The sequence below is a fragment of the Haliotis rufescens genome, unplaced genomic scaffold, assembly GCF_023055435.1.
Source record: "Haliotis rufescens isolate VD_foot unplaced genomic scaffold, xgHalRufe1.0.p SCAF_50, whole genome shotgun sequence".
Classification (NCBI taxonomy): domain Eukaryota; kingdom Metazoa; phylum Mollusca; class Gastropoda; order Lepetellida; family Haliotidae; genus Haliotis; species Haliotis rufescens.
Window position 1 is genome coordinate 116,861 of NW_025964224.1, and position 24,276 is coordinate 141,136.

At 41.0% G+C, this 24,276-nt stretch overlaps 1 protein-coding gene across 1 annotated transcript; it reads right to left on the reverse strand.

Annotated features, from left to right (window-relative positions):
* Nucleotides 1-11,135: 11,135 nt before the first annotated feature.
* LOC125374006 (alpha-(1,3)-fucosyltransferase fut-6-like) lies at nucleotides 11,136-15,267 on the reverse strand. The gene has a single exon (XM_048384683.1). It carries the CDS (start codon nucleotides 15,243-15,245, stop codon nucleotides 14,142-14,144), a length of 1,104 nt encoding a protein of 367 aa, XP_048240640.1. The 5' UTR covers nucleotides 15,246-15,267; the 3' UTR covers nucleotides 11,136-14,141.
* Nucleotides 15,268-24,276: the final 9,009 nt, after the last annotated feature.

Consider the following 24,276-nt stretch of genomic DNA (forward strand, 5'->3'; position numbering starts at 1 on the left):
GAAGTGGTTCCTTATGCTTTACTCACTCTTGTGGCCATGGTTCTGTATGGAGCGAGTATTACGGAACAGTCGGTTGTACCAGAGAACGAAGCACTACTCAGCATGTGTTGGTTACTACTTTTTAACGCTACAAGACACAATCCAAAGGAAATGCAACCAATACGCCACAACAAGTCTCTGGAGCCTCCTTTGCCCGTGTATTTTGGGATCCTCCTTCACAACAAGACACAAGCATGAACTGTTTGAAAAACCCTTTGTCCTAGGACTGTCAGTGTCCTATAACCGAGTTCTTGAGATTTCAACTGATATTGGCACCAAGACTTGTAAATGTTATGAACGATTGAACACAGTTTGTCCACCAGACTTGAAAATTGGCGTGTTTACAACATCTGCTGTGGATAACATCAATCATCAAACAAGTGCTACCCCTGCGGGGAGTTCATAACCACGATGGATATCAGTCCACCTCTGAGACATGGTGACCTTGTCAAAGCTGCACTCCGATGTCCATGCTCAGTTCTTATATGGACAGTTCACAGTGAACAAGACAACTCATGCCTACTCAAGAATTATTATTGATCAAGCACAGGAGCAAAATAATGCTGTGGTAAAAGATGATGGTGGAGCTGTTGGGCTGACTGAGAATCCGGCTGCTCTCCAGAGATGGATGGTCAGTGGACCTGAGATGGCACTTTGAAGTGTCATTGGATGATGCACAGAAGAAACCTGACATGCGCCATCATGAACAACGTCCAGGTGTGCAAAAGGCTTTCATTGGGGATGTCACTTCACTGAAATCTGTTATTGAAGAGTATGGTAATCCATTCCTTGAAACTAGTTGCGACCTTTTTGTACTTGATACACAGGACATTGCTGATAAATCTGTTAATGACAACGTGTATAAGCTTGAAAAGCTTGGATGTGAACAATACAACACATTTGTGAAACAGCGGCTTGTAGAAAGTTCAAAACCTATAGACGACCAAAATAAAAAAGAACAAACTTTTTCTCTTTAGTACACCAGTGACACGACAGTAAACTAAAGCTCAGGAATTTGTTTCAGCGCTGAAATGTTACAGACATCTCTTTTCAAGACTCTATGTCGCTTGTCAAGTGCATGATGGGAATCTTCATGATTTCTTTTCTCATGAGAATCAGGTATGCCCACCATCACTTTCAGACAGGAGAAAACTCAGGCTTGGTACTAAATCTGACATAGTTCAATGCCTGGAAGATGTTTTGCTGGACCAAGATGAGATAAATACAGCAACAGAGGTTGTAGTGATAGATGGACCAGCAATAGTTCACATGTTGAAGCCAGGTTCTACAAAGACTTTCAAAGAGTATTCCCAGCATGTCTTTCTACCATACCATAAGTGCCAATGAATAGATATTGTGTGGGATGAATATAGGTCAGACTCTTTGAAAGAACAAACACGAGACAAGAGAGGTAAAGGAGTGCGCCGTCGAGTACAACCAAACAATCCAATCCAAAAAACGGGTGAGACTTCTTGAAACTTTCTGACAATAAGAAAGAACTATTTGTGTTGCTCAGCACAGAAGCTATCACTATCCAAACCGACAAGCAAGTCATTAGCACACTGCTCGAGGATGTTGTCTGTCACCTGGCTAGAACAACAGAAGGACTAGCACCTTGCACACATGAGTGAGTGAGTGAGTGAGTATGGTTTAACGCCGCTTTTAGCAATATTCAAGCAATATCACGACGGGAGTCACCAGAAATGGGCTTCACACATTGTACCCATGTCGGGAATCGAACCCGGGTCTTCGGCGTGACGAGCGAACGCTTTAACCACTAGGCTACCCGACCGCCCCTGCACACATGAGGAAGCAGACAGCCGAAGTATGGTCCATGTCGCTGATGCAGCTAAACAGTACAAGAAAGTTCTCATCCATACAGTGGACAGTGATGTTGTTTTGCTTGCTGTACATGTGTTTGCACAGCTAAGAATGCTACTAACCGCTTTGTGGGTGGCCTTTGTCACAGGCAAACACTTCCGGCTGATTCATGTACATGACACCGCTTTAGCAATTGGACCAGACAAGAGACTCGCACTTCCCATGTTCCATGCCTTGACAGGATGCGACACTGTCTCCTGCATCTTTGGAAGGGGAAAGAAAACAGTGTGGGATACCTGGAACATGTACCCTGAGGTCACTGCAGAGTTTGCTGCACTAATGAACAAGCCACAGTTGAGAGATGTCGATACGACTATGGACACTGTAGAGAGATTTTTTGTTCTACTATATGACAAAACCTGCTTGAAGTGTCATGCACACAAAGGAAGAGATGTGAACAACATTCCACCAACACAATCTGCCCTTCTACAGCATGTGAGAAGAGCAGCTTACCAGGCTGGGCATTGTTGGAGCCAGGCTCTTAGACCAGTGGTTGACATACCACGACCAGAAGGATGGGGTTGGACAAGAACCGATGGAGGAACATGGGAAGTCATGTGGGGCAGCCTCCCACAGGCCAGCAAAGTGTGCAGAGAACTACTGTGATGTGGCTGCACAAAAGGTTGTCGGGCAAACTGCAAGTGCGTGAAAGCAGCATTAAGCTGTACTGCACTGTGCAAGTGTGATGGATGTTGCTAGGACATGTACATGTAACCAATAAATTGCAATGGAAAGCTCATTTGTCTTGAGATATGAGTATTAGGTATTTTTAACCCTTATTGTGCGCACCAAGACAACAGCAGAGACAATTTAACGAACACTTCCAATATGCTTATCTTGGATGGGTTATACTTCTACAGTGACTGGTAGGAGAGTCGCCCGCCATATGCGCTGATGCCATATTATCAGGAATATTCCCAGTTATCAAGGGTTAATACACTCAACGATGTTTTCAACTTTCTTGGAGATAAAACACATTTATTTACACACCAATATAATGGCTCCAGCTATCTTAGTTATCAAGATATTAACAGATATTTGTCAGATTGTCGGCCATTTTTCAAGATGGCCGCCAAGGTCACCAAAGGTCAATTAAACGATGGCACTATATCTAAATTTGACCGTATTGGTATGATGTATATTGATGCCAAATTTCATGCTTCTACCACAAAGTGCACGATTTTTTTTATAATATGACATAATCCGCTGGACTAATAACAGAAAAGCTTGTACCAAATTTGATGTATATGACAAAATATATAGTCCAGTTATAGAAATCTCCAGTTATATCTATCATTAGGCATGAAACTAAAGAAAATACACAAAGTTCTTAAGTTTGATCAAAGACCTTGGATGGAGCCCTATAAGACTGCTATAAATCTTGTAACTTCATTACTCAGTGCTGATACAACAGCTGATAACCGTGTCACAGTTTCCGCTGATCTTAATCGATTTGATTTCATTTCAATCCCATCCTGATATCCAAACAAACTTTTGCTAATGCCCGGTTAAATCTTTCAACAATAGCTTGGCTATGGTGGGCCTCTTTTTTGACACGCCTGATTGCAACATCGTGCTTTGTTAATAGTTTAGTTACTGATCCCAAAAACTCGCGACCAGGATTTATTTGAAACAACTTAGGCCATTGTTGAGGTCGGTGTTTATTTATATATGCGGCCCAGTGCATTAGCTACTTTTGTTGAACCTTTTGAGGTGAATGGTTCAGCCTCTGTTTACCGACCAGCTACATCTACTACGGTTAAAGCGTATTTAAATGTTTTGCGTCTTACCTTATCATGAGGAAGAAACAAGAGGTCAGCCTGATGAACTTCATTCGTTGTAAAAATATCAATCTCTTTCCTTGGTATATGACGCGGGGCTGGTAAGTATGCACAAAGAAAGCACACGCCAAAGATGACAAATAATCGGCATGCATAATGCAGGAATGTAATTTGTAATTTGGGGTATCATCATACTGCCGTAAGCCGTTTAGTCGAGAAACATTCTCAGACCGGTGATGTACAGGACCATCCCATTTTCGGAAGACCTCCTGTGATGAAACATCGCGAAGACAGGGACCTTCTTCCTCTCATACGCCGAGAACCCTTTTTAACAAGTACTCGTCTGAAACAGCTTTGGTTGCCCAATCATCGTTTCAGCACCAGAACCGTCAGGAACCGGCTGAAAGCAGCAGGACTGAGTCCTATACGAGTCATAAAGCATCCCTTGTTGAGAGATGACCAAAAAGCTGCTCGTTTAGCATGGTGTAATGCGCAACATAACTCGAACCTGAGAACTTGGAGACGGATCCATTGGTCAGACGAAAGTATTCCGCTCCATGTCACTGATGAAAGAACGGAGTTTGGAGGCACTGGAACACGGCCTACACCCCCAGGAACATTAAACTGACTGTTGCTTACATCGGATGCTCGGTAATGGTTTTGGGTGTATCTCTCATGATTGCAGGCTGGATTTGGTTATCATAAGGGGCAACTTAACAGGGGCTCAGTACATCCCAAACGTTTTGGGGCCAGTAGTAGTTCCTCATTTTGACAACCACACTCCTGCTACTCGACCTCAGTACAACGCCAGGCCTCATCGTTCACATTCAGTCGTGGATTACATGAGGGCCAATGCAATAACGACTCTACCCTGGCCAGCAATGAGAAAAGATTTGAACCCCCTTGAACATGTTTGGGATATTCTGGGGCAGCACATACAGACACGAGATCCTCCCGTACAAGACTTACGGCAATTGGAAGCAGCATTGCATCAGGAGTGGTTGTTGTTGACCAACGTCTGACTAAAGGCTTGAGACGTAGGGTGGACTGCATCAACCGGGCACGTGGCGGTTATACCCGCTACTGATCTGTTTCATGTGTCATTTCAAGTAGAGACTTAAGAAACATTATCACATGAAACGTCAAATGTAACTCGTTTACTTAATCCTGCAGCGCCATACTTTTTTTAAGTATTGTCTAAGGTCAAAAACAGTACCTGTGTTACCATGATGTTTTTGTCAGTAAATTTCAATCACAACTCACCAATACCTTCTTTATTTGTTGTCAAATGTTTGTTCTATCCGATGACATTGGTATCGCCCAGCTCCTGTGGTCAGTCATCCCATGCCATGATTTTTGCCATTTGTCATGGTTCAGAAATAGGGGTGTGCTTAATTTATTTTCTTTGTGTATATATTTGCCATATTGCTTGTTTCTTTAACAAATCCTTGGCAGCATCTCCGCCCCCGTCTTCTTCAATGAAACAATGATTGACGTAACGTTCACCTCGACGTCGGTACACTCGAATCCGTCCATCGCTGTGGCTGAGGTGAAAACGAGACTCGTCAGTGAATAGAACTTGTCCCCACTGCATGGCCGTCCAGCGTAGACGCTGTCTGCACCACTGTAGACGTAGACGTGCTTGACGGTGATTTCCTGTCAAAATGGGACGTCTGGCGGGTCTTCTGGCGACAATCCCTGCACATCTGAGGTTGCAGCGTACGGTTTGTGAAGATATTCGTCGAAGGCCAGGGATGCTTCTTGCAGTCACTGTTGCTGGCTGGAATCGATTTCGTAGGTGTGTTGTTCGAATCCAGTTGTCTTGTCAATTATTGGTTACGCGTGGCCTGCCACTCGGAAGATGTTCTCTGACTGAATTCGTCTGTTGCCAACGTTACCATAAACACCAAATGGTGTTTCCGTGGACGTTAAATTGTCTTGCAACATCACGTTGACTCGATCCTGCTTCAAGCATACCAATGGCTCGCAGACGCTCATTTTCGGACAGGCGTGGCATTTCGTAATGTTGAATAATTGCGTAATTTTGTTGTTTTTCTGAGTGGTTGTCAGCACGATGTTAAACAATGCATATGGAATCCTGTTAACGCACATGTTTTTATACCCTTTCTTGGGTTGTGAAATGCATAGGACTTGCATAAAAGTCAACTTTTGCATGGAATGCATGCTTTTCTGTAGCAGTTGCGTTTTTATGACTTGATTCCATACATGTACTACAATATTGAAAACCAAACTTTACTTGTACACTAAAATATTGGTGTCACAGGAACTGTTGTTGTTGAGTATAGATTTTAAAGAGCATCATGTGACTCTTGCTCAGAAGTTGTTTGATCATGATTACAACATTCAATGCCCCGGTAAAACTGTTAAAAGTTGTATGGTAGACATTTCCAAATTTGAAGCATCAGTGACCAAAATGATGTCCAATGCAATTCCTTATCTTGACTTATTCCATATGTGACGGGTGCCACCGGTGGAGCGGGATATGCACACCTTTTCGTGAATACCTAGTATCATCACAATTTGACATGCTCCATAAACACGACAGCAGACCCCTTCAGGAGGCTGTTTTGTTAAGTTGGCTTCTGGATCCAAAATCACCCAGGGTATGGGGACGTGCATCAAACCAATGTCCTCAATGTTTGGTTGTACCCCGTCCATAATAAGGGTAACTACACAGGCCTGATCCATATGAATATGCTGAAAAAAAAGTATTTCCTTAGCAGAAAATCTGTTGTTTCATCATCTCGTTGCACAGGGTGCAGATTGTCAGCATTCAATTTCCAGTTTCTAAAATCATTATTTTGTATAGCATTAAACATATAGATGTTGAAAGGTAAATTTGTGGGCTGCCTCTAACTGCGTCGACCACAATTGTGCTCCATCACTCTTACACAACATGGAAGCAGCTCTCATTTTTCTGGTCATCATTCCTTTCTTTAGAGGACCCCACTGGCCAAAGCTCTCTTTTTCCTTGCCAAGAAATTCAGTTGGAAGCTGCAGGGCTATTGTAATGGCCAACAGACGGACGGACAGGTTTATCAAATATTATGGCCATTTGGCCTTAAGTACAATTGATACTAACTCACAATATGTTCTTCATTATATTCTTGTAGTTTGTTTTGTTGGAATGCTAGCGTGATATGTGATTCGTCTTTGACATTTCCTTGTTTGTTGAGATGGGAACATTTCTATGCTGTCGCTTCTCATGACATGAAGGGTCATTCAAGGTCAGGGGGCACGGGTGGCCCAGTCGCCTAAGGCGCCACGATTTGCTGTGCAGAGTTGCGTCCACTGGGCATGCCAGAAACCTATGATTGTGGGGTTGAACCCCAGTTATCCCCAATGTGCAAATTTAGCGCACAGTTACATTTTCTGAACTTGTCCCGTAGTCTATGATTCTCAGATTTGAATTGAACACAGTCATAATCAAACAAGGAGGTTGTGATCTTCTAGTTTGCTTAGATGCTGTATTATAAGCTCCTCCATTTAGAACACTATGGATCATAATTGTGGATAATTTGTCAACGGCTTTGTTAATGCTTTTAACTAATATCAATGAGAATATTTTTTATACATAGTCTGTCTTGTGGTATTCCGAAAATATTGTAAATATGACCGCAAGTTTTCAACTGGTAGAATATATAATAATATGTTAATTATTTATTTTATTTGGGTAAAGATCACTGCGAAACAATAAATTAATATACAGTACTGCATCCTGTATGTGACACAAATGTGAAGTCACAAGGCATATCCAACAGATAAGTTACACAAGTTCAGTAAAGCTCTACCATAGTTATTTGTTTCACGAACACTTTGTGTAGCTGAAGAAGAATCGCTAACAAAATGTGGATCATTTGGTAAATTCTTCACATCATGAAGTATAAAATCCCAGTCACAGCCAGTTCTTGCATTGAAATCACCGTATAAGATGAATTTACAGGACTCATCATATTCGTGTTTACTATGTACTGCCTGATTCTCTAATTTATCTATACCATTTCCTCACAGTTATTGTAGAATAGAGTGAGTGAGTGAGTATAGTTTAACGCCGCTTTTAACAATATTCAAGCAATATCACGGCGGGGGACACCAGAAATGGGCTCCACACATTGTACCCATGTCGGGAATCGAACCCGGGTCTTCAGCGTGACGAGCGAACACTTTAACCACTAGGCTACCCGACCGCCCCTAGAATAGAGATGATTCGGGGAGTATATAGACAAAGGCAATAAAAATGTGTATTGGACTTTCAGCATTCACAATCCTGAAAAAGACAGCATTATCCCAAATTGAGTACACTCTCACTGAGAATTCTGCCAAACAGTTTTTTATACAAACTGCAATTCCACCTGATAACCTTTTTACGGTCAGAATGACGTTTTACATCACAAACATAATTATTATAGTCACTGAATACTTTCGTAACTACATAACTAGTATCTGTACACACTGTGTCAACAAAACAGAATATATCAAGATCTTGGCAACATTCTAGTTTGGATTTTAGTCCTTGGATGTTCCAGGATCATATATTCAATATGTTAAGTGTAGATTCAGTGTTATTTTCATGAATGCCATTGAGGCCACGACCACCATCCTATTTGCCATTACTACCAGCTGATGTAGACGTAGTTGACGATGACCCAGCAGCAGGTGCAGACGTCGATGATGTCTCAGTAGGATTGGCTGATGATCTTGCCTGCGATTTTGTAACCCATCTCCAGTTCCTAAGCTGCCCACTTGTCTGATTTGTGTGTAGTCGTCTCCCAGAACGAAAACAGAACCATCAACTACTAGTTTATCGTAACTCAGACAGGCAGCTGACCTTCTCTTGCCTGGCACTCATCATAAAGGGAAAAAACTGGCCGAAACCCCCTCATTCTCTGAGTGTAGTCTTCTGAAACGCTATACTCTGTATTCCCTTTCAAAAACTTTCTGGCAGCTTCCAAGGCTGCTTTGTCCATCTATAATTAGAACTTGACAATTATCAGTCTACTTCCAGATTTTGAGTGCAGCCGATGTGCTCTTTCTATGCTGATGGATTAAACTTCGATGTTAAGGGTAACGTCCATGACATCTTTGGCACGTGACACACGTTTCACCCCTCTTTTCTTGCAAACCATGAAATATCAAATTTAATCTTCGAGTCTGTGCTTCAATACTGTCTTATAGGGATTAGCCGTTCATTAACACATGCATGTGATGCTAAACCCATTTAAAATAGCATAGAAAATAAATGTATAATAAATATTTATAAAATAAATACATGTTCTGGAAAATGTTGTAAATAAAAAGCAGCATATTACATATTGTTTTCTCAGTAAAAATCGGATGGATTTGGTTTCATTTTTGACTATTGGCCTGAAACACAAGTTATTGTGTATGATCTTTCATATGGACGTAGGTAATAATACACACGTCTTTATACAAACACACGAATCTATACTAGTATATAAAGTGCAAATTTGTCTTTACATTCTCACATTATATTGTTAAAGTTAACAAGCCTTTAAGCAAGCAGACAATCTAGAATATACCATCTGTATAAGGCGAAATAAATTAGTTTCCGTTGTGTTCATTTTAATTCCTGCATAATGTTTAGCTGAATTGGTCACGTGTTACTGTATTCATTTCCCAATCAATGTAAAACATTAAGCCACTCCCACTTTTAGCAATATTCAAGCAATATCACGACGGGGGAAACCAGAAATGGGCTTCACACATTGTACCCATGTCGGGAATCGAACCCGGGTCTTCGGCGTGATGAGCGAACGCTTTAACCACTAGGCTACCCGACCGCCCCAACTACCCTTTGAGCCGGAAGACCGAGAAGGAATGAAACATCAAACGTGCAGGCTCGCCCGCCTGTTATATTCCGCTCGCCTGGGTTCCACAAATTTCATGTCTTTTGGGGTTTCATTTTTAACCTACACCTATAATAAATATTAATCTCATGATTTCTGTCTGCTTTGATATATAACTGTTTTTGGTTAAACTATTGTAGATAACACATGTTTACGTTGTCGAAATATGTTTTTTACCGGTTCATTAAGGTATGAATCGAAAAACCGAAAACAATCCACTGTCAATCCTTAAATGTGTCGAATGCTAATGCGTAAATGCTTCCAACCGTAAGAAGATGAATAGTGAATGTGAATGAATTGTGCCTTTGGTGATACAAGCATGAGCTTTGGCACACTGTAAGAGCAAGACCTTTAGTTATAGGGCCCTCGCAGATTTTCCCTATGGCAACAATGGCGGCCATTTTCCAAAATGGCGATTTTCCGCAATGACCCCCAATTGCTTTTATCCTTAAAGGTATCTCAAGATCTCGACCACATACAGCCTTGATTCCGGTGGCTAATCCTACATTTTGAAGTTGTTTTTTCGTTTGTTGTTTAACGCCGCATTCCGCAATATACCAGCCATTTAACAGAGGTCTGTGATTGACATCATGAGCATCGATTTTCGCAAAAATGGTTCGAAGACACGCATCCACCAAGTCAGCGAGCCTGACCACCTGAATCCGTTTGTCGCCTCTTGCGACAAGCATGGGTTGCTGAAGATCTATTCCAACACGGATCTTATCGGTGCTAGGAAACCGCGGCTGCTTGGTAATAGAAGTCATGAAACCTGATGGGTTTGATGGAAACCTTGGTCTTAGCTTAAAATATTATTATGGAATATTATTTTACACTGGTATCATTAGCGTGTTTGCCCTCTATGGGGAGTCTTCACATTCACTGAAACGTTCTGGGTAGGTTCGACTAAGTAGCACTTCTTGGGAGAAGTCCCATTCGATGTCTGGGCTGCGTGTAGAGGTAGCAAGGGCCCTGAGCTGATAGGAACTGTCAAATGTATCAATGTTTCCTCCGTTACACGCTGGATCTCTAATACCATGTCTGCAATACACGCTACCTGTAAAGCTCCGGCGAAAAACGTGATCGGTTGGTCAGGATCTCTGACTTGGTTGATGCATGTCATCTTATCCGTAGATCGATGTTCATGATGTAAATTACTGAATTGTCTGGTCCAGATTAGATTATTTAAAGAGCGCCGTCATATAGCTGGAATATTGCTGAGTGCGGCGTTAAAAACAAATAAACTCTTAGAAAACCAAGTCAACGGCTCTCGCAGAATTAATAGACTGTCTAGCTTTTAATTGAGGAAATACTGTAGTTTGATATCGGATGTTTATGGCGACGATATGATCCTATAGGCCGTAACCCCGACTCATTCGATGATGAGATAACAAGACTTTACGAAGCCATATCTTTTGCATACAAATGAAATGTCTTTGAAACTGTTAGGAACATGTTAGACGGTGAACAGACTCAGAACAGGCAATTTCCTCATTGAAACAACTAACAAACAATGAGACTAAAATATGACATCATAAAAAAGTGTTTGAAGAAACTTTATTCATGACCATAAATATGTTGTTTACAAGCCTTATTGTGGTCGATATTCATTGCTTCCTCTGTCAACCAATACCGTATTGATTTGGCAGGAGGGGATTTGAAATTCAATCAGAAAACATTCTGCCCCTCGAAAGCCCAAAATGCCATGACATCACTGGCACAGCACGGGAACTTGATCATAGCAACTTATCAAACTTGACGATATTCATTTAAGAACACAAATAATTAACAAAATTATACATGAACCACTATTTTGGGGCCACAACTGTAACATTAATTTTCGTTCACACGCTGGAGTAGAATGCGTGAAATCTTGAAATTGACAGATCAAATCAGATTCCTCTTGTCAGCCTAAAAAATGGTTGTTCAGTCATGTTCAGTCCCATTGGACATCACATCGTACCAGCAGGCTCATTCCCAGAAGAAAACTGGAGGTTACTGTTGAAGCACATCATAGATCGGGAGTGTAACTTGTTTGGGGCAAAGAGAATGTAAACAACACCATTGTCAGGCATTGACAATTGTGAGGTGTGATTAACGGCGATGTAGGTCAAGTTCTGCCACATCTATGTTCGGGATGGAGAGGCATTTATTTTGATTTTGTATTATTTACTGGGGGTAATTGCTAACTAACTAATAAGTCTTACACATGTTAGTTTAGCTGTGTTTTGAAGTTTGATGTAATCCAACTGTAGAGCAGATACCGCTTATTTCTACATTTTTATAACGGGACTACATCAAATTTCAAAACACAGTAAGTTTATCTCCTAATTGAGTGCCAGTGGCGTCTTAAGTTAGAAGAAGGAAGACTGAACCTATATTATGCAGATAGGAATAGCATGTTTTGCAGAGGTAGTTCACATGATCGTCCATGGTAAGGCAAGAGTGCAGAATGATTTTCACAGTTGGAGAGAAAGATATTATTGACTGACCAACAGCAAGGGGATCATTTCTGCATCTTTATATCCTGAACGACGGAGTAATAGTCATGGCTTCAGTTTTGTGATCGTCTAGAACCAACATGTTGTTATGAGAAATACATGTTTTCATATTTCCACACGTCTTTCCGGAAGAAGCCCAGGTCGTTTCATAGCTGTAATCGCTGTACTATGCACATAATTCTGTGGTCAGTGTAACATCAGTTCCAAGTGGAAGAGTTGCATCTGATGGTATGTCCGGCAGACCATTCACTGTAGACTTCTGATGGTGTGTCTGGCAGACCATTCACTGTAGACTTCTGATGGTATGTCTGGCAGACCATTCACTGTAGACTTCTGATGGTATGTCTGGCAGACCATTCACTGTAGACTTCTGATGGTATGTCTGGCAGACCATTCACTGTAGACTTCTGATGGTATGTCTGGCAGACCATTCACTGTAGACTTCTGATGGTATGTCTGGCAGACCATTCACTGTAGACTTCTGATGGTATGTCTGGCAGACCATTCACTGTAGACTTCTGATGGTATGTCTGGCAGACCATTCACTGTTGACTTCTGATGGTATGTCTGGCAGACCATTCACTGTAGACTTCTGATGGTATGTCTGGCAGACCATTCACTGTAGACTTCTGATGGTATGTCTGGCAGACCATTCACTGTTGACTTCTGATGGTATGTCTGGCAGACCATTCACTGTAGACTTCTGATGGTATGTCTGGCAGACCATTCACTGTAGACTTCTGATGGTATGTCTGGCAGACCATTCTCTGTAGACTTCTGATGGTATGTCTGGCAGACCATTCACTGTAGACTTCTGATGTTATGTCTGGCAGACCATTCACTGTTGACTTCTGATGGTATGCCTGGCAGACCATTCACTGTAGACTTCTGATGGTATGTCTGGCAGACCATTCACTGTAGACTTCTGATGGTATGTCTGGCAGACCATTCACTGTAGACTTCTGATGGTATGTCTGGCAGACCATTCACTGTAGACTTCTGATGGTATGCCTGGCAGACCATTCACTGTAGACTTCTGATGGTATGTCTGGCAGACCATTCACTGTAGACTTCTGATGGTATGTCCGGCAGACCATTCACTGTAGACTTCTGATGGTGTGTCTGGCAGACCATTCACTGTAGACTTCTGATGGTATGTCTGGCAGACCATTCACTGTAGACTTCTGATGGTATGTCTGGCAGACCATTCACTGTAGACTTCTGATGGTATGTCTGGCAGACCATTCACTGTAGACTTCTGATGGTATGTCTGGCAGACCATTCACTGTAGACTTCTGATGGTATGTCTGGCAGACCATTCACTGTAGACTTCTGATGGTATGTCTGGCAGACCATTCACTGTAGACTTCTGATGGTATGTCTGGCAGACCATTCACTGTAGACTTCTGATGGTATGTCTGGCAGACCATTCACTGTAGACTTCTGATGGTATGTCTGGCAGACCATTCACTGTAGACTTCTGATGGTATGTCCGGCAGACCATTCACTGTAGACTTCTGATGGTATGTCTGGCAGACCATTCACTGTAGACTTCTGATGGTATGTCTGGCAGACCATTCACTGTAGACTTCTGATGGTATGTCTGGCAGACCATTCACTGTAGACTTCTGATGGTATGTCTGGCAGACCATTTACTGTAGACTTCTGATGGTATGTCCGGCAGACCATTCACTGTAGACTTCTGATGTTATGTCTGGCAGACCATTCACTGTAGACTTCTGATGGTATGTCTGGCAGACCATTCACTGTAGACTTCTGATGGTATGTCTGGCAGACCATTCACTGTAGACTTCTGATGGTATGTCTGGCAGACCATTCACTGTAGACTTCTGGATTGCCAGAATTTTTGATGATATCCTTATTGAGATGATTTGATTTGAAACTGAAAACATGCCTTCGGTTTGATGCCTAGAGCAGAGGTAGAGTTGAGAAGTGGTTTAGTGCAGCAGTGATTTTGCATTTTAAGTAAGAAGACATACCACCTGAAAGATCACAGTCAATATTTAAATTTCAACCTCAGCTCGTGCACACAACTACAGGTCAGTTGGTTCAACACAAGTATTCTCGTTATACCACTGGTATATATCGGGATATGTGTTCCTATTATTGTCAATGTCTAATAATTTTCTGCACATGTCACACACAGGTTCTGATATATACCGGGTATGTGTGTATATAAATGTTGGAGTAGGTTTGTAGGTATAAGTTTCATCTACTGTCATATACTCATCCTTCCTTTTTAAAATGCTGATGTATTCATTTTTATTTTCGTGTAGCCGTTTCAAGTATGCAGCCAGATCTTTCACATTTGTATAGTCATCCGTATTTATAAACGTTCCTTTCGGAAGACTTTTTAAAAACTGGCGCCCCCCTCGTGCTATAAGAATCACATCTTTGTTATACATGTGGAAAAACTTTTCTGTAATGTAATCGTCACACAGAGAGTTTTCAAATGAGAGATAAAATGAATAATTGCTGGACGCCAAGTCTTCGCAGGTTTCTGTTCCATCTTTACTTCTGTTCCCGCATTTCTTTCCACAGTCTCCAAATATATCTACTTGAATACCTTGCTCTACCAGTCGCTTGGCAAACACGTCACGCTTGCTCTGACATGAGCAGTGGCTCACGACCCAACCGGCCATTTTAGTTTTACTCTCAGCTATTTTACGGTAGTCCTTAGCGATCAGTTTCGGGTTTTTACCGAAAATTCCGTACGGCAACCATACATCGGAATCTCGTCTGTAGGTGCATGTCCAGTTAAAGGAAGACTTCCACATGTCCATTCTGTACACACTTGACCTGACGTAAACTGGAGATTCTTGAGCGTAAAACACCCATGTCTGCTCTGGGTATCTGATCGGTTTATTGTTAGCTCGGATTTTATAATGAACATCAAATACAACTGCATCTGCTCGAGATATCAGGTTTTCGTCCGTTGTTTCCCGACAGTTCAAATCTGGACAGTTCTTCAAGGGACGTAACTCTCCTTCATGGGTGGGTACGATATAATTTGGTCGCAAATACCACAGTATCAGTTTAGTTGTATTCTTCTCAACACGTATGGTATTACGAGGGAAACCTGACCTGGAGTTTGATGTTGAATTCAACGAATCTGAAATGAAGGCAGATCCGGGCATTGCACCAATAGACCCAAGATGGATCTTCTTGACCTCTCTTGTCTTTCCAGGAGTCATCGACTGTTTTGACATCAAGGTTGCCAACAAAATTACGACTGTAACACCGAGAAGAATTCGAAAAACTGTCTTATTTCTGGGTAACCTGAAGTTGTGTTTCTGTAAACAGAAGTAAATAACTTTCTATAGACAGACAGACAGGTTTATTTGCATTAAAGGCCACGTGATCTAAAGTACAAAACTTTTTACATCATAATTTGAGTTACCACATGAAGATATACAGACTCAAATTAACAAAATTACTTATTAAGCGTAACCGTTCTTAAAAGATGTCTTAAGAACTTGGTAAATGGCAATAATACATTCATATCTGACAAAGTACATCGGCTTTTAAGTGAATAATACTGCTTATTTGACAATTTAGGTAATACAGTTTACGCTTGTCATTATAATGTTTACAGACATAAACAACATGAATTTCATCTTCAATTGCGTTGCAATGTTCACACAGAACATTATCTGTGCTTGTACTAGTCCGGACTGATGGCGATATTATACACATTTATACAGCTAACATGCACGTGCAGTTTATGCCATAGGCGGAAAACCAGTTTCACCATTTTTTTGTCACTGCACGAGCGCCGTCAAAGGTGGCGCGTTCGGGTGAGGTGTTTTTTGGTACCTGTTCCTGGGCAGTCATATTCCTAATACCCACTTTCCACTAGTTATCGCTGTTTTTAGGAAAATTACAAATTGCCAACCTATACTTTCTTTTGCCGCTTAGTTTATTTAGAGCTATACGTTATGACTGTATGTGTTACACCTACCTGTTTTGAAGGTGTCTGTTACAGCTATCTGTCATGACTTTCTCTGTTACAGCTATCTATTATGACTCTATCTATTACAGGTATATGTTATGACTCTCTGTGTTACAGCCATGTATTATGCCTGTATTTGTTACAGCTATCTGTCATGACTCTATCTATTACAGGTATATGTTATGACTCTATGTTCTACAGCTATCTGTCATGGTTGTATTTATTACATCTATCTGTTATGACAGTATGTGTTACAGCTATGTGTTATGACTGTATGTGTCAAAGCTATCTGTTATGACTGTATGTGTTACAGTTATCTGTTATGACGGTATCTGTTACCACTATCTGTCATGACTGTATGTATTACAGCTGTCTGTTATGACTGTCTGTGTTAAAGCTATACGTTATGATTGTATGTGTTACAGCTATCTCTTATGACTATTTATGTTACAGCTATATGTTATGACTATATGTTACAACTATCTGATGTTATATGGTAGTACATTTTATTGTTGAACAAAGCCCGGTGGTAACTGTCTCACTCTCTCTCGGCTTACCTTCATTGTATTGTGTTTGGACAGTGATACGTTGTGAATAATGTAGTACTGTTTAAGGTAGGCAGTTTTGAAGAAGTAACTCTATTTAGATGCTAGTGTCATGTGTAAACGTAAACGGAATATCATGGACTTGTGTGGAATGTTCTGTAGTGTTCTGGTACTGCTAGACTGCTAGTTGGGCTGATACAAGGAGACAAGAGCGTGTTTACGTTTCTCTCACACATTTCATCACATTAAGACCAGCTTTCGTGTGAGGCGCACTCATCACCCCTGAATCCCTGCTTAGGCCCGTCTCTGAATATTGTACTACGGCTTTATTGTGTACTACCATTGTAATTGCTGTGCGGTAATTTGTATTGATTTATAGACCTAGTGAATTTTGTAATACAGTTATTGATTGTATACCATTTGTTGGTTGTTTGTTGGTTTCACACTTAATTCTTTTAAGCACATAATTCTGGCTTAACATAAGATTTCAATTTGGGAATCGAAACGTTACCTGTTATGAGTATGTGTTACAGCTATCTGTTATGACTCTATGTGTTACAGCTATCTGTTATGGCTGCATTTGTTACAGTTATCTGTCATGACTGTAAGTGTTGTATCTATTTGTTATGACTGTATGTGATATAGCTATATGTTATGACTCTATGTGTACCAGCTATATGTTATGACTATGTGTTATAGCTATCTGTTACGACGGTATCTGTTACATCTATCTGTTATGACTCTATCTGTTACAGCTTTATGTTATGACTATGTGTTATAGCTATCTGTTACGACTCTATGTGTTATAGCTATCTGTTACGACTCTATGTGTTATAGCTATCTGTTATGACTGTAAGTGTGACACCTATCTATCAAGACTCTATCTGTTACAGCTATCTGTCATGGCTGTATTTGTTACAACTACCTGTCATGACTCCATCTATTACAGGTATATGTTATGACTCTATGTGTTACAGCTATCTGTTATGGCTGTATTTGTTAAAACTATCTGTCATGAGTCTATCTATTACAGGTATATGTTATGACTCTATGTGTAACAACTATCTGTCATAGCTGTATTTGTTACAACTATCTGTCATGACTCCATCTTACAGGTATATGTTATGACTCTATGTGTTACATCTATCTGTTATGACTCTATGTGTTACAGCTATCTGAAATGACGGTATCTGTTACCACTATCTGTTATGACTGTATGTGTTATTCTATCTCTGATGACTGCATGTGTTACAGCTATCTGTTATAAGTGTTTGTGCTACAGCTATATGTTATGACTGTTTGTTTTACAGCTATCTGTTATGACTGTATGTGTTACAGTTGTCTCTGATTGTAAACCATTTTTTGGTTGTTTGTTGGTTTCACACTTTATTCTTTTAAGTACATATTTCTGGCTTAACATAAGTTTTCAATTTGTGAATCGAAACGTAACCTGTTATGACTGTATGTGTTACAGCTATCTGTTGTGACTGTATGTGTTACAGCTATCTGTTATGACTGTATGTGTTACAGCTATCTGTGATGACTGTATGTGTTACAGATATCTGTTATGACTGTATGTGTTACAGCTATCTGTGATGACTGTATTTGTTACAGCTATCTGTTATGACTGTATGTGTTACAGCTATCTGTTATGACTGTATGTGTTAAAGCTATCTGTGATGACTGTATGTGTTACAGCTATCTGTGATGACTGTATGTGTTATAGCTATATGTTATGACTGTATGTGTTACAGGTATCTGTTATGACTGTATGTGTTACAGCTATCTGTTATGACTCTATCTGTTACAGCTATGTTATGACTGTATCTTATACCTATCTGTTATGACTAGCTCGTACAGCTATCTGTGATGAGTGTATGTGTTGCAGCTATCTGTCATGACTGTATGTGTTACAGCTATCTGTTATGACTGTATGTGTTACAGCTATCTGTTATGACTGTATGTGTTACAGCTATCTGTTATGACTCTATCTGTTACAGCTATGTTATGACTGTATCTTATACCTATCTGTCATGACTAGATCGTACAGCTATCTGTTATGACTCTCTGTGTTACAGCTATCTGTCATGACTTTCTCTGTTACAGCTATCTATCATGACTCTATCTATTACAGGTATATGTTATGACTCTATGTTCTACAGCTATCTGTCATGGTTGTATTTATTACATCTATCTGATATGACTGTATGTGTTACAGCTATCTGTGATGACTGTATGTGTTACAGCTATCTGTGATGACTGTATGTGTTATAGCTATCTGTTATGACTGTATGTGTTACAGCTATCTGTTATGACTGTATGTGTTACAGCTATCTGTTATGACTCTATCTGTTACAGCTATGTTATGACTGTATCTTATACCTATCTGTTATGACTAGATCGTACGGCTATCTGTGATGACTGTATGTGTTGCAGCTATCTGTTATGACTGTATGTGTTACAGCTATATGTTATGACTGTATGTGTTACAGCTATCTGTTATGACTCTATCTGTTACAGCTATGTTATGACTGTATCTTATACCTATCTGTCATGACTAGATCGTACAGCTATCTGTTATGACTCTCTGTGTTACAGCTATCTGTCATGACTTTCTCTCTCACAGCTATCTATCATGACTCTATCTATTACAGGTATATGTTTCGACTCTATGTTCTACAGCTATCTGTCATGGTTGTATTTATTACATCTATCTGATATGACTGTATGTGTTACAGCTATCTGTTGTGACTGTATGTGTTACAGCTATCTGTTATGACTCTATCTGTTACAGCTATGTTATGACTGTATCTTATACCTATCTGTTATGACTAGATCGTACAGCTATCTGTGATGACTGTATGTGTTGCAGCTATCTGTCATGATTGTATGTGTTACAGCTATCTGTGATGACTGTATGTGTTATAGCTATCTGTTATGACTCTCTGTGTTACAGCTATGTTATGACTGTATCTTATACCTATCTGTCATGACTAGATCGTACAGCTACCTGTTATGACTCTCTGTGTTACAGCTATCTGTCATGACTTTCTCTGTTACAGCTATCTATAATGACTCTATCTATTACAGGTATATGTTATGACTCTATGTTCTACAGCTATCTGTCTTGGTTGTATTTATTACATCTATCTGATATGACTGTATGTGTTACAGCTATCTGTTATGACTGTATGTGTTACAGCTATCTGTGATGACTGTATGTGTTACAGCTATCTGTGATGACTGTATGTGTTACAGCTATCTGTCATGACTGTATGTGTTACAGCTATCTGTTATGACTGTATGCGTTACAGCTATCTGTTATGACTGTATGTGTTACAGCTATCTGTTATGACTCTATCTGTTACAGCTATGTTATGACTGTATCTTATACCTATCTGTTATGACTAGATCGTACAGCTATCTGTTATGACTCTCTGTGTTACAGCTATCTGTCATGACTTTCTCTCTCACAGCTATCTATCATGACTCTATCTATTACAGGTATCTGTTATGACTGTATGTGTTACAGCTATCTGTGATGACTGTATGTGTTACAGCTATCTGTGATGACTGTATGTGTTATAGCTATCTGTTATGACTGTATGTGTTACAGCTATCTGTTATGACTGTATGTGTTACAGCTATCTGTTATGACTCTATCTGTTACAGCTATGTTATGACTGTATCTTATACCTATCTGTTATGACTAGATCGTACAGCTATCTGTGATGACTGTATGTGTTGCAGCTATCTGTCATGATTGTATGTGTTACAGCTATCTGTTATGACTGTATGTGTTACAGTTATCTGTTATGACGGTATCTGTTACCACTATCTGTCATGACTGTATGTATCACAGCTGTCTGTTATGACTGTCTGTGTTAAAACTATATGTTATGATTGTATGTGTTACAGCTATTTTATGACTGTATCTTATACCTATCTGTCATGACTAGATCGTACAGCTATCTGTTATGACTCTCTGTGTTACAGCTATCTGTCATGACTTTCTCTGTTACAGCTATCTTTCATGACTCTATCTATTACAGGTATATGTTATGACTCTATGTTCTACAGCTATCTGTCATGGTTGTATTTATTACATCTATCTGTTATGACAGTATGTGTTACAGCTATGTGTTATGACTGTATGTGTCAAAGCTATCTGTTATGACTGTATGTGTTACAGTTATCTGTTATGACGGTATCTGTTACCACTATCTGTCATGACTGTATGTATTACAGCTGTCTGTTATGACTGTCTGTGTTAAAGCTATATGTTATGATTGTATGTGTTACAGCTATCTCTTATGACTGTTTATGTTACAGCTATCTGTTATGACTGTATTTGTTACAGCTATCTGTGATGACTGTGTATGTTACAGCTATCTGTCAAGACTGTTCGTTACTGCTCTCTGTTATGACATGTGTTACAGCTCTCTGTTATGACTGTGTATGTTACAGCTCTCTGTTATGACTACAACTATCTGTTATGACTGTGTATGTTAGAGCTGTCTGTACCATAGGTTTTTGACATATCCAAGGGTTGCAACACTGCAGTAGAACCACACGCTGTAAACCCTCAACGTATATCAATGTCTGGGAAACTTAAAGAACTGAAGTAGAAATACTGTGGACGGCCTTACACTGTAAATGTACAGTGGACATCTTTAATAATGGCGTATAATCCAAGTAGCTAACCCTGCATCAGGCGAGTGGATTCTGCTCCCGTTTGTACTGACGAATGTCAAGTGTACCCTTGTGGCAGTTTTACCTGAAATCCAGTAGTAAACATGAAGTGTTTGGCGTACATCTTTCTCAGTTTTGACATTTCTTCTCTCGACAATGTCGCATTTATCTGCAGCAGAAAATGTTATCCTATTTGTGAAACAAGTGTAAATCTTGGCGATTCATTAGAGTTGAATGTTTTATTACTTCATATCTACATGACACATTCTGTAACAAATTCTGTCTTCATGGATCGATTATTAAACAAAAGTGAATGAAAGCATGATCTATTTAATAAACATCAACGCGTATGCTGTTATTAAACCAGTGGATGACAAATTACACACGATCGACGCCGCCTTGACGTGATGACCAACGACGCCATGACGTGATGACCGACGTTGTCATGACATGGTGACCAACGACACCATGACGTGGTGACCCACGCCGCCATGACGTGATGACCCACGCCGCCATGACGTGATGACCCACGCCGCCATGACGTGATGACCCACGCCGCCATGACATGGTGACCCACGCCGCCATGACGTGATGACCGACGTTGTCATGACGTGATGACCCACGCCGCCATGACGTGATGACCCACGCCGCCATGACGTGATGACCGACGTTGTCATGACGTGATGACCCACGCCGCCATGACGTGATGACCCACGCCGCCATGACGTGATGACCCACGCCGCCATGACGTGATGACCGACGTTGTCATGACATGGTGACCCACGCCACAATGACGTGATTACCCACGCCGCCATGACGTGATGACCAACGACACCATGACATGGTGACCCACGCTGCCATGATGTGATGACCGACGTTGTCATGACGTAATGACCCACGCCACCATGATGTGATGACCCACGCCGCCATGACGTGATGACCAACGTCGCCATAACGTGATGACCGACGTTGTCATGACGTGATGACCCACGCCGCCATGACGTGATGACCGACGTTGTCATGACGTGATGACCCACGCCACCATGATGTGATAACCCATGTCGCCATGACGTGATGACCCACGCCGCCATGACGTGATGACCGACGTTGTCATGACGTGATGACCCACGCCGCCATGACGTGATGACCGACGTTGTCATGACATGGTGACCCACCCCACCATGACGTGATGACCGACGTTGTCATGACGTGATGACCCACGCCGCCATGATGTGATGACCGACGTTGTCATGACGTGATGACCCACGCCGCCATGATGTGATGACCGACGTTGTCATGACGTGATGACCCACGCCACCATGATGTGATGACCCACGCCGCCATGACGTGATGACCAACGTCGCCATTACGTGATTAACCACACGGGCGTGACGTGATAATCTACGTTATAACCTACAAAGCGGCGTTAAACTCATCTATTCAAACCTCATTTAAGTCGACTCTTGCGACAGGCGTTATAGACGGGATCCATTGTGTCCCGTAAAGATGAGCGAAACGAGGAGAAGGAGTATATGTTGACCACTGTCTACTAATAAAACTAAATTATAAAAAAATATATCAGTACTTACGTCAACAGCAGCGTGAAAAAAAATACTTTTCAAAAGAAACGTCTTCACGGTTAGTTAGAAAAAAACCTCTCACATCCAGTAGAGATGTGATCTTCAGTACACACTTTCGCTCTTTGTGGAAAAAATATAAAAACAATCACATGAGCATGAATGACGGGGTGTCTCCTGGTTTGTGTCAGAAGGAACGCGGCGTCAGCCAATGTCCGTGTAAGGAGGAAGAGGATGACAGCGTCCCGCGCGGGGTTCCGAATAACTTCTGGTTTTACTCATTCAGTGTTCACGAGAAGAAACATTGTTTCCCGTATTACTTAAAAAGGGATCAGAGTCTTAAAACTATTGGTATTATAAGATCGTCGCTCGCGAAACTACCGTTTAACAAATCTTAGGACATTCGTGTGTCGCAGCTCATGAGCTCTAAGTTACTGCCTTGAGGAAGGGCTGATTTGTTAGTAGGAATGTGTATGTGGCGGAGGCAGGAAGTTACATTCGGTTGGACTTTATTTTGGTCGTCAAATTCCACAACAGATCTAAGTAAAAGTTAGATGCAACGTGAGTAAACGATTGCGTTCACATCGATCATCATCGAGTGAGTGAGTGATTATTGCTTAACGCCGCAAGGCAATATTGCAGGTATTAGCGGCGAGTAAAGTGGAATGAAAATAATGTGGTGTTCAGATGACGAAGAGCAACTTGTTCCTGCGTTTATTACAGGGAGAAGTTTCTCCACACAACTACTTCAAAGTGACACTGATACAGCAACACTTGTATGGATGACACGTTACAGTGATACCAACAACACTTGTATGGATGAGGACACGTGTACAGTGATACCAACAACACTTGTATGGGTGACGACACGTTACAGTGATACCAACAACACTTGTATGGATGAGGACACGTGTACAGTGATACCAACAACACTTGTATGGGTGACGACACGTTACAGTGATACCAACAACACTTGTATGGATGAGGACACGTGTACAGTGATACCAACAACACTTGTATGGGTGACGACACGTTACAGTGATACCAACAACACTTGTATGGATGAGGACACGTGTACAGTGATACCAACAACACTTGTATGGGTGACGACACGTTACAGTGATACCAACAACACTTGTATGGATGAGGACACGTGTACAGTGATACCAACAACACTTGTATGGGTGACGACACGTTACAGTGATACCAACAACACTTGTATGGATGAGGACACGTGTACAGTGATACAAGCAACACTTGCATGGATGAGGACACGTGTACAGTGATACAAGCAACACTTGTGTGGATGACGACACGTGTACAGTGATACAAGCAACACTTGTATTGATGACACGTGTACAGTGATACAAGCAACACTTGCATGGATGAGGACACGTGTACA

What these genes read in the sequence shown, in the direction of transcription:
- LOC125374006 (XM_048384683.1), bottom strand. Translation starts at nt 15,245, where the DNA reads ATGCCCGGATCTGCCTTCATTTCAGATTCGTTGAATTCAACATCAAAC.